General features: G+C 36.6%; 1 protein-coding gene across 1 annotated transcript; it reads left to right on the top strand.

Annotated features, from left to right (window-relative positions):
• The first annotated feature begins 995 nt into the window (after nucleotides 1–995).
• LOC133699072 (uncharacterized) lies at nucleotides 996–3,832 on the top strand. Its single transcript, XM_062122209.1, has 4 exons — nucleotides 996–1,774; nucleotides 2,953–3,045; nucleotides 3,360–3,427; nucleotides 3,596–3,832. Exons 1-4 carry the CDS (start codon nucleotides 1,157–1,159, stop codon nucleotides 3,762–3,764), a joined length of 948 nt encoding a protein of 315 aa, XP_061978193.1. The 5' UTR covers nucleotides 996–1,156; the 3' UTR covers nucleotides 3,765–3,832.
• The last annotated feature ends 8,637 nt before the right edge of the window (nucleotides 3,833–12,469 follow it).

Below are 12,469 nucleotides of genomic sequence, written 5' to 3'. Positions count from 1 at the left end.
ATATTATTTTCTAATACACCACTCCAAGTAAAATCTTTTTGAGTTTGAAACTTATACAGACTTATATTATCTTGTGTTTAATTTTTATCAAATAAATAAGAATGGTAAAATTCAAACTCGTAACCGCTTTATCATCAAGGTTTTGATACCATGTCAAATAACTATTTCAATCTAATAACTTAAACTGTTAGATGAGGTCCAAGATATGATTTATATTATTTTCTAACAAATTCAAAATCTAAGAGAGAAAAAATTCCTCAATCATCAAAGCTAATGTTAAGATGTTGTAAGTTACTTAACTTCAAATATGCTCGTTTGCTTAATAGATGGGTGTAAAGAAATTAAAATTACCGGCCTCATCTGGTTGCTAACAATTTGGCAATATATTATATGCTAGAAATATTCTGGGTATGAAAATAAATAAAGAGTAAAATTATCTAGTTTAAAGAATTCAAAACATAGTGTTTAAGATGTTTATTTGTTTTATATAAAAATAACACTCCTAAAATACAATTAAATCCTTTAAATCTCTAAAAAAATTAAATTTAAAATGTCATTTAATATTATTTAAAATGTCATTTAATCTTACTGAAAAATTAAATTTTAAATGTCATTTAATATTATTAAAAAACTCATTCATCATATCTTTCGCTTGATTTATTTCATTTAAAATGGAGTTTTTTATCCGATAAAAGATAAAAATATCATACGAGGACATACATAATAATAATTAAGTGGCTAAACGCTCGTTAACCTTTCCAAGCAAGCGTGAATACGAGAGTTAAATCATAATGATTTATTACATTTACAAAAGCATTTTAAATTTTTGTAAAAATGGGGACCCACCTGAGAAAAAAAAATAAGGAAAAAGAAAATTAAACCGAAAAAGTAGTCGTTGACTTTGACAGTCGGACTTGTAGAATTTTCTAAAGTTGTTCAGTAAATAATCAACATTGGAGGTAAACAGCTGGCAGTTAAGTAAGAAAATGGGGAGAAAGGCGACAGACCAGCGAGTAACAATCGAACTTTCGACCAGTTCCTTACCTCAAAGGCACGGTCCTGTGATCAAGCCACCAAGGCAATAATTATAAATAACACCCTTGCTCAGGTTAAAATTTATAAAAGAGCCTAGATTTCTAGAGAGAGAGCTGGAGAGATGGTGAACACTCTATCACTGTTATACAAGCCCTTGTTGCATGGCCTGATGAAGGTAGCTGGGATGAGACGCCAAGTAGTAGAGATCGAATCAGGGACAGTCATCAATTTCTGGGTCCCGAGTGATGAAACCACTGCCAAGAGAAAATCTGCAGTGGTGTTTCTTCATGGTTTTGGTTTCGATGGGATTCTGACATGGCAATTTCAGGTGTTAGCTTTGGCGAACAAGTACGCAGTTTATGTTCCAGATTTTCTCTTTTTTGGAGATTCAATCACTGATAAATCAGAACGGTCGCCGGATTTTCAAGCAGAGTGCATGGCTAAGGGTCTAAGGAAACTTGGCGTGGAGAAGTGCACCTTGGTTGGATTGAGCTATGGAGGGATGGTAGGGTTCAAGATGGCTGAGATGTACCCTAATTTGGTTGATTCAATGGTGATAACTTGTTCAGTTATGGCCTTGACTAAGTCCATCTCTCGTGCTGGCCTACAAAGAATCGGCTTCTCATCATGGGCAGAATACTTGATTCCTGAAACTGTCAAGGGTGTGAAGACATTGTTGGACGTTGCTTTCTACAAGTTGCCATGGATGCCTAATTTTATCTACAAAGATATTTTGGAGGTAAGCTTCGTTGGCTATGTTGTCATATATACTGATGAAGTTTTAACCACATGTTCAGATTATATTTTCTTTCCTGAAATTTAGAAAATATATATATATATATATGATTGGTTGTAGAAGTTATAGCAGTTTTAAAACAATCTCTTTTTAGTAGAGTTAAGTAGAGTTTATGAATCCTTTGATGATTAAAGTATTTGGTGACTTTAAATAAAATATTGTAATAAATAAATTTTTTTTAAAAATTTTTAGAATAAAAATGTTTGTTTTTATTTTGATATGATAAATGCTATGAAAATTAAAGTATAAATGCTTGGAAAAAAAATTATGAATTTTCTACTTGGATGGTTCAGGAGATATTTATAATCTTCAAACTTTGTCATTTGATGGAGTGGAAGGAAGGGCTCGAGAATCATTTTTTTTTAGTGATATTAATGAGTGATAAAAATCTCTTACACATAATTAATAAATGATAAATATTTCTTACATGTCATTAATAAAATAAAAATATAGTAGGTCATTAAAAGATTTTTTATACACTTTTATATATATATATATATATATATATATATATATTGAGATGATTATTCCTTACATGAATAGTTCATGTTAAAAGTCTTAAGAATAAATAAACAAAGCTTTATTATTTTAACATAAGTCTATTACGACCCTTAAACCAATTAGACATGCATGGCGCGTTGCTAATTTGTTTAAGGAAGGTGAGTCTGACAACTTGTTAAACCCATATTTACTTGGATTCAGCACATGGATGAAACCAATGGTATTGGGTCTGACAGCTTATATACTAGACTCGTATTTACTAGGACTTAACATGTGGCTGAATCCAAGCATGTTAGGTCTGATAGCTTGCTAAACTCAAGCTTACTTAAGCTCAATACGTGGTCAAACTTAAATATATTGGGTCTAACACTCGCTAGATCCATCTATTATTGCGTCACCACCTTATTACCTTCTTATTAGACTTTTTTAGACAATGTTTTAAAGTTTTTAACTAAGCATAAAAAATATAGATTCATCTTATCACATGATGTTTGTATATATATATCAACAACAAATTAACCTCATTGTTTTACATTTATACAATTAGAAATATTTGAAAGTGAAATTTAAGCTCGTTTAATTGATTTTTGCAAATTATAACATTTTGACATTGGTGGCAGGACATGTACTTCGACCACAGGAAGGAGAGACACGAACTTTTGGAGGAGTTGATTGTAGAAGACAAAAACTTCACTGCCCCTCATTTTACACAGGTCATATATAAAGGAATTAACATTAAGATTATTATTACTCCACTTAATGGGACTTAACCTGTAACCAATGGCATGCAATGCCCGTAGACAGGATTGAAGATGCTATTTATTTATTTATTTGATCAAGAAGATGCTCTTTATTTTTGTCACACTTTCACATGTTCAAATGAGACGGTCAAAATTGATTATTGTCGAAGAAATTATCAAAAGTTCGGTTGCCCTTCATTATTTATATTTATTTCCATTTTGGCTCAAAGGTCTAAATAACTAGCACGAGAAATCTCATCTTTTTTTTTTTATGATTTCAATTGCAGAGGATACATCTTTTGTGGGGAGGGGATGACATAATTTTCGACATGACAGAATGTCGCAACCTGATAGAGTATGCCCATTCCTTCACTGGCTCTTCAATTTAGTTGGTGTTTGCCAAAAATGTATTACATTTGACGTAATCAATTAAGAATTGAATGAATGTACTTTCCTATGCAAAAAACAGATTTAATTAGTCATATTTGTTATATATAACGGGAATTGAAACTTTGACTGGCAGCCTACTACAAGGCAAAGCAACGTTGCATTGCATAGAGAGGGCAGGTCACTTGGCGGAATTGGAGCGACCCTTCGTCTACAATAGGCAGCTCAAGAAAATTCTTGCTTCTTTGTATGAAGATGGGAAGAACTCTCCTCTCTCAGATTTTGACAATTGTTGTTTGTATTAGTTTGACTTCAGTATAATCGTAAAAAAATTGTGTTCAATAAAGTTGTGATGTGAGTTATTATAGATAAATCAAGTTTTTATCAGTATATTTTTACCAAAAAAAAAAATTGAATCAAGAAGGATTTACAGATATAAATTTTCAGGAAAATAAACACATCTCAACGAAGACGCGCTGGGCTTAGCAGTGTGCCAAGCCTCGGGCACACTAGGTTTGGCGCCAAACCTAGACGCGATTGTGCTTGGCAGTGTGTTAAGCCCCGGGCATGCCTAAGGGAATGCGCATCCTCTCTTGGGCCTGCCCAAATGAATGATCATCCTCTCTTAGGTACACCAAAAAGAATGACCATCTAAGATAATGTGAGTCTAACCACTACAAGATTTCACAGTTTTACCGACAGACAAATTCCGTCAGTGTGTGATTAGAAGTTTGTCGGTGATTTTTTTACCGACGGATTACTTCCGTCGGCTTTCCCTTCGTCGGTGATTCCCCATTCCGTCGCTATATCGGTCGGAAAAACAAAAAAAACATTTGCCGATGGTTTTACAGACGGAATTTGCGCGCCAGAAAAAAAAAAGATTCCCGCTTGAAATATACCGACGGATTTTTAGTCCGTCGGTATATTGTGATTAACCGACGGAAACTATCCGTCGGTAAATCTGTCGGTGAATGTATGAAATACCGACAAAATATGTCCGTCTGTAACTTCGTCGGTGATTGTGGAAGCTACTGTTAAATGCCGACGGTTTAATTCCGTCGGTAATTCTGTCGGTGAGTGTTTAAAATACCGACCGAATTAATCCGTCGGTAAAATCCTTGGTAATAGTTTTTTTCTTAATTTGTTTTTAAAAAATTATTTAGGATATATAATATAAAACTATATAAATTAATTGTAATACAAACCAATTATGCAAATAAAATTTATATTAAACATAAAAAAAAAACAAAGTTAAATAATATTCATTACAAACTGAATATGTTTCAAGAAAAATAATAAATGAAGTTTTAAAGGTAAATAATGTTGATTACAAATTAATATAAAGATGATGGAGTTTGAGGAGGAGGAGGAGATCCTGGCGGAGGCTGATGGTTATACGGTCAAAAAGGATTAGGCGCACATGTTCTGCTATTTGATAATTTCATAATCATTTCGTAAAGCTGGTCATAAGCTGCTTTTTGCTGTTCATGAGCCGCTTCATACTCCGCTTTTTGTTGTGCTTGAGACGCTTTGAAGTGCTCAGACTCCGCTCTTTGTTCCGCTCTTTGTTGTGCATGAGACGCTTTGAGTTGTGCGTACTCCGCTTGTAGGTTATCGTATTTCTCGGTGAGTTGCTGCAAAGCCACGAACTCCTTAGATTGGGAGCTCGATATTGATTGGGAGCTCCCAAAGGTTGAAACACTACGGGTCGACCGCAAGTTGTCGGCCGTAGTGTTGGAGAGCCCGTAAACCCGATTTTTATCGGGTCCACCTGACGAGCCAACCTCCATCCACAAATCCGGATCGAATTCCGGATGGGTCAAAGTATCGTCCCCGTATCTCTCCCTCAACCGATTATTATAGGTCTCCTGAAAATAAAATAAAAAAGTAATCATCATATTCAATACAATAAACATAATAACTTACAAAATAAAATGGTTGAACAAACATACCACGAAATGCTGAGCACGGTTATCAACGAACTGTTGCGCCCCCTTCTGGCGGTCTTGACTCCGCACGTGCGTCTCCACAAACAGCTCCATCGGGCTCGGCTCATGTCCAAGAGACGCAACCTATAATGAAAAAAGATATATTAACAACAACTGAATTAACGATATATTTCATTTAAATTAATCTTACCATCCGTTTCGCATGTGCAACAAACGGAACGGAGCCGCCAGTGTGAGTTGTCACCCCGCCATGAATTGGCCGATTCCTGTTGCCAGCACCGGGCTGTGAGCGTCGTGTGAACCGCTCAGACGTCACGTGCTCAAGATAGTGCGGCCATATATCTTCCGGGATGTATATCGGTTTGAAATCCCTCCAAACCGCAACATCGTTCCAGCCTTGGAAACCCCTATCCCTCGCGGTTTTTTTTCCTTTTTCTGTGCTTCATACCAAAAATCACGCAACCTGCTTCACGCAACCAAAAATTACATTTCGAAACATAAATTTTTGTCTAAAAAAAATCCTGTATTGTTTTCGATCTTACCTAGTTGCCGCGTGATTTTCCCACACCCTCCTCACAACAGTGTTATGCTCAATGTCCCAGCAGAATTTGTGCTTTGTATAAATAAACAAGTTTAAATAAAAAAAAATAATTTATTTACAATTATATTAATAAGCTGAAAATTATAAATTAATACCAACCTCAAACCTGTTAAACCATGCATTGATTTGAGGCATCCATTCAGGATGCTTGGATATCTGACTCCATTGAAACAATGGAATCTCCATCGATGATTTAAACGCCGATGATATTACTCGGGCGGCTTCAATGTTTGTGAACCTGAAAATAAATGAAATAAATTCAATAGTGATTACTTCATACATTATGTTGTAATTTTTTTTTTAAAAAAACTAAAACCTTAACAAACTTACATTGAAAGGTCGTCCTTCCACTGTGCCTCGTACTTGCGGGTAAATTGATTCCGCTGCGAAGGCACGCCGCCTCTGCGCTATGAAGTACCGTTGGAAGAGGCAGCATCGGTTGATGGCGTAGGTGGTGTAGGTGCCTCTTCTTGAGAGGCATCTAAGGAAATATCATCATCGCTGCTAGACGAACTAGCTGCGACCGTACGTGAGCGACCAGCTCTGCTTTTCATTCTACGCATCTGCACAATTTTATACAAATAATTATATAATTAAATTCAAATGTTAAAAAAAAAATTCGACAGCACCTCCCCTATACCGGATACTACCCAAATCCACAAACCTGCACATATTAACAATAGCCACAACTAATTTACCCAATCTATACTAATTATTCCAACATATTCAATTACTAATCCTAAGGTAAATTCAACATTAAGAATTACAATTCAAGTAATTATTCAATAAATATGCCAATACAACAAAACAATAAATTAAAAAAAAACTCTAGAATAACAATCAAAATAAATGGAAAAAATTAAACACAAATCATGCAATAATAAAGTAAAATTAATAATTATTCCAACATATTCAATTACTAATTCTATGGTAAATTCAACATTAACAATAAATATTCAACAAATTAACTAATAATAATTATGCCAAAAAAACAATAAAAAATATTCAATAAATTCAAAAAAAAAACTATAGACTTTAGCAATGAATTATGCAAAAAAAACTATAGACTTTATCTACATTACAAAAAATACACCAAAACAAAAAAAATAACCAAAAAAATAGCAAAAAAAAAACCATGAAAGTAAAATGAAATAGAGGAAACACTAACCTTTTAATCTGATGGAGATTCACGATAAAAAAAGCTTGAGATCGGAGTGAAGAACGGAGAGGAAAAAAATGGTGAAAAACTGAGGAGAAGAGAAAATGAACTGAAGAGGCGGTCGGGGTAGGTTAGAAGCCAGTTTTACCGACGGATTCACCGACGGATATAAAATTAATTATTATTTTAATTTATTCCGTCGGTGATGTGTTATAACTCTGTCGGTAAATTTTGAATTTCGCACCAAAATTTTTAATGCCCCTCCGTGGTCCGTCGGTAATTCCGTCGGCAAGATTACGCGGTCAGAGGCGCATTTAATGCGCACTCTTTGAAATTCGTGCGGTCCGTCGGTAATTTTGTCGGTAAAATTGACCCTCCGACAACGTACCGACGGATTTAAATACGTTGGTATTTACCGTCGGTGATCGGGTGGCATTTCAAGTAATTATTTCTGAACTCTCTGTGAAATGCCGACGGACTTAAGGCCATCGGTGTGGCCGTCGGTGATCGGGTGGCATTTCAAGTAATTATTTCCGAACTCTCTGTGAAATGCCGACGGACTTAAGGCCGTCGGTGATCGGGTGGCATTTCAAGTAATTATTTCCGAACTCTCTGTGAAATGTCGACGGACTTAAGGCCGTCGGTGTGGCCGTCGGTGATCGGGTGGCATTTCAAGTAATTATTTCCGAACTCTCTGTGAAATGCCGACGAACTTAAGGCCGTCGGTGTCGCCGTCGGTGATCTGATGGCATTTCAAGTAATTATTTCCGAACTCTTTGTGAAATGCCGACAGACTTAAGGCCGTCGGTGTCGCCATTGGTGATCTGGTGGCATTTCAAGTAATTATTTCCGAACTCTCTGTGAAATGCCGACGGACTTAAGGTCGTCGGTGTCGCCGTCGGTGATCTGGTGGCATTTCAAGTAATTATTTCATGTCACAAAATATATCATCCATGATCAATAATTATTTCAAGTAATTATCTCATAATTGTGGCATTTGAACTAATTATTTCAAGTAATAAATATTTTGTGTTTCAAAATATATATATCATTCATAATCTAAATTACATGAATAAAAAGGTTTTACATAGGACTTCATTTTGGTAGTTAGTCAAAATTTTCTTCTTCTTCGTCATCAATTGAATAGTCATCACCTTCATCGCAATCTTCAATATGAATATCATCTTCTTCATCGATATTTGGTTGTCCGCTAGAGCTCAAAACAAAATTTAACTCCTCTGCGTCAACATCAACAAGACTATCATCGAAAACACAAAAATTTGAATTTTCTTCGAATTCAATTGAAGGAGCAACTCGATATGGTTCAACCACCTCACTAACTTGAAAGACTTCATCTCGCACACTTGTGTCTTCGTTCTCATCCTGAACAACCTCGACACGACCCCGGGGTTTCGTTTTTAAAACGGACAACCAATCCACTCTTGATCGATCCTTTCTAAATGAAGGGGTGTATGTGTAATAAACTTGTTGACATTGCTTTGCGAAAACAAAGACATCGTTTATGTTGCGGAGTCTAGCTTTTGAGTTGATTTCGACCAGACCATAGTGCAGATCAACTCTGATTCCTCTGTCAATCGTGTCATACCAATAGCATTTGAATAAAAACACTATATTCTGCTCGTTATGATATTGCAGTTCGACGACCTCTTCTAATCTACCATAGTAGTCAACTTCTAACTCACTACTAGTGGATCCCTTAACACAAACACCACTGTTGTATGTCTTTCTTCCTTGCCCGTATTCTTCAGTATGGAAAACATATCCATTGACAAAATACCCGTTGTAGCACTTACATTTTCTTTCAGGCCCCAGGCTTAGTGAAGACAATGACTTAGGTGCACTCCTTCCCATTTGATAAACCTTGTATGTAATGTACATCAATAAACAGTAAATGAACGAGAATCTCATAATGACATGCATACGTACAGTAATTTTGCAAGTTAGAATGAGTTTGTGATAGTGCTTACATGTGTTCTGAACCATGTGGCAAACTGCTCATCTTGTATTAATCAAGTATTTTCAATTAAGAAAAACATATAAAATACTTTTATATATGAATTACATTGCAACTGTAATATCTAACCGTTCGAATGGGTACATCCATCTATATTGGACCGGTCCTCCAGCTTTTGCCTCGAACAGTAGATGTATATGGAGATGCTCCATTGAGTCAAAAAATGATGGAGGGAATATCATCTCAAGTTTGCATAGTGTCTCGACGATATTCGTTTGAAGCCTCTCAATGTGATCAACATTCAACTTGCTGGAGCATATATCTCTGAAGAAATGACTGATCTCCGTGAGTGCATCCCATATTCCCTTTGGCAACAAATCACGAAAAGCTAATGGGATGAATGTTTGCATAAACACGTGGCAGTGATGACTCTTCATTCCATATAATCTGCAGTCCTCTATATTAACCAGCCTTGATATGTTCGATGCATGTCCATCCGGAAAACGCAGACTCTTAAGCCATTTGTAGACTAGCAGTTGTGCGTTTTTCTCTAACACGAAGCTTGCTCTTGGTTTTGCGACCCGTGACTCATCATAAACCAACTCCATATTTTTACGGTTACAGTATAAAGCTATATCCAATCTAGTCTTGATGTTGTCCTTTGTCTTCCCCTTCACATCCATGACGATGTTGAAAATGTTCTCAAACATGTTCTTTTCGATGTGCATGACGTCAAGGTTATGACGGAGCAGATTGGTCTTCCAATAAGGAAGCTCAAAAAAGATACTTCGCTTTACCCAATTATGGGTCAAACCAAAACCAGGAAACTTTTGCTTACTTGATTGAAGGCCAAACACAATGTCACCGTACTCTGAGACAACATCATGCAATTCTTCACCAGAAAGACGCGGGGATGCAACATCTTTTTCAACTCTGGCAACAAAGAAATCTTTCCTGTTCTTTCTGTACCTGTGATGAAGTGGCAAGAAGCGACGGTGACAGTAAAAAAAAGAAGCTTAACCTCCATTTGCTAGCGTGAATGCCTTGTTGTTTTCCATGCAGTATGGACATGCGAGTTTTCCATGCGTGCTCCAACCAGAAAGCATTCCATAAGCTGGAAAATCATTGATAGTCCACATCAATGCCGCCCTCATAAGGAAATTTTGTTTCCTCAATATATCATAAGTCAGAGCTCCGGAGGACCACAACTGCGCCAACTCATCAATCAACGATCGAAGACAAACATCTATATTCCGCCCCGGGCTTCTTGGACCGGGTATGACAGTAGATAAAAACATGAACTCCGGCCTCATACACATTCCCGGTGGCAAGTTATAAACTGTGAGTATGACCGGCCAACAAGAATAAGGAGCAGCAAATGACCCAAATGGGTTGAATCTGTCTGTACACAACCCAAGATGCACATTCCTTGATTCAGCTGAAAAGTGAGGATGAACACTGTTAAAGCGTTTCCACGCTTCGCCGTCAGATGGATGAACCATCACTCCATCAACCGCATGGTGTGCTTGGTGCCATGTCATGTGCTCAGCAGTCCTTGGTGACATGAATAACCTCTATAGTCTAGGTGTGATCGGGAAATATCTAAGTTTTTTATATGCCACTAGAGTCTTTCCCCTGCCAGTTCTAGGTTTGTAACGGGAATGCCCGCATGTCATGCACTCGGTCATCTCAGCATTTTCAAGGTAGTATAACATGCAGAAGTTAGGGCACATGTCAATTTTCTGGTATCCTAAACCGAGGGGTTTTATCATGGATTTCGCAGCATAGAAGTTCTCTTTCAGCCTGTTCCCTTCAGGTAAAATGCTTCTTGCCCATTCAATAATCTTGTCATACCCGGCCTCACTCAACCCGTGATCTGACTTGATGGTGAATACCTGTGCTACGGCCGATAATTTACTGTGGTTCGTGCAGCCATCCCATAATGGTTCGTCAGAATCTTTCAACAAATCAAAAAACCTAGCTGCATCTACATTAGGTTCTTCTTCTACGATTGGACATTGACTGCCATTACCTTGATTCATTCTCATTGCATCCATAACCATATTATTGTAAGGATTAGTGTTGTCATTTGCCGTTTCATGCACGTTGCTAGCACTAGAAGTAGACCCAACCACCGTTTCTTCCATTCTCCTCTCACTCTCGCTAACAAATACTTCTCCATGTGCATACCAACACTGGTAATTATCCATAAACCCTTTGTGTAGAAGATGCATCATTACAACATCTGGATGCAGATACTTTTTATTTTCACACTTCCTGCATGGACACCTAATACCGCCTCCGGTAAAATTTCTGGGAATAGATGTTGCGAAATTAATAAAACCCTGAACCCCATTACAATAATCCATCCTCTGCAATCCTTGGGGTGAATCTCGATACATCCATGAACGATCATCCATGACTTATATCGAACCTCTATAAAATTATGATGACATCATGTATTAATTAACTAAGTTAGGTAAATAAACTTGTAAAAATATTACTTTACCTCGAGATTATCCAACAAACCATTCACAACTTCTCATAAATATTAAATATTCATTATCATTTATCAACGTCCATACGAATTAAAATATATAAATTTACAGAAATTACCACTCCGCAATACCATTGATAAAACTTTAAACGGGCCCATTAAGCAAGCTATTAATTATTTCAAAATAGCACATGTAATTCGGTAATTCCATAAAGAAATAACAAATTACAAACAAATACAATCTTACAAAATCTAAAACAAACCATAACAGGTACAAAATTATACATTCATATACTACAAGTTTGTTTGAGAAATAACAATAAAACATGTACATCTACTAACAAAATACATATACTAAAAAAACAATAAAATTGACATTTAATTAAATCTTAAAATTTAAAAAGATATAATTACTTACAAAAATTGATAAAATCTGTCGGTAAATCAGAACACGGATGTTGTGACCACAAAACTTCAAGAAATATAACTTGTTGTGCTGATATGAGGAAGATTTTTTTTGAAGGGGGAGGGGGGGGCTGGTTGTTTGCAGATGGGGAGAGTTGGGATGAGGAAGAAGAAGGAGAAATAGGGGATGAGAGGGTTGGCAGAGCTGTCATATATTAACTTTTTCCGATGGTTTCACCGACGGAAACTCCGTCGGTGATTACGTCGGTGATTCTGACGGAAACATAGACACGTCACCGTACGGATCTGCCATTTCAAATCCCTCGGTGAGTCCGTCAGAAATTTAAACGGCGAACCGGTCGCATCACTGTACGGGCTGTCGTTTTGAATCCGTCGATGATGCCGTCGGCAACAAATAACCCGC

The sequence above is a fragment of the Populus nigra genome, chromosome 7 (genome assembly GCF_951802175.1).
Source record: "Populus nigra chromosome 7, ddPopNigr1.1, whole genome shotgun sequence".
Taxonomy (NCBI): Eukaryota; Viridiplantae; Streptophyta; class Magnoliopsida; order Malpighiales; family Salicaceae; genus Populus; species Populus nigra.
This window is presented reverse-complemented; position numbering and strand designations above follow the sequence as displayed.

Bases quoted from the DNA above. Each gene is read 5' to 3' on its own strand.
- LOC133699072 (XM_062122209.1), top strand. From the start codon at position 1,157: ATGGTGAACACTCTATCACTGTTATACAAGCCCTTGTTGCATGGCCTG. The intron at 1,775-2,952 runs GTAAGCTTCGTT...CATTGGTGGCAG, and splicing joins TCTACAAAGATATTTTGGAG to GACATGTACTTCGACCACAG. The intron at 3,428-3,595 runs GTATGCCCATTC...TTTGACTGGCAG, and splicing joins GAATGTCGCAACCTGATAGA to CCTACTACAAGGCAAAGCAA.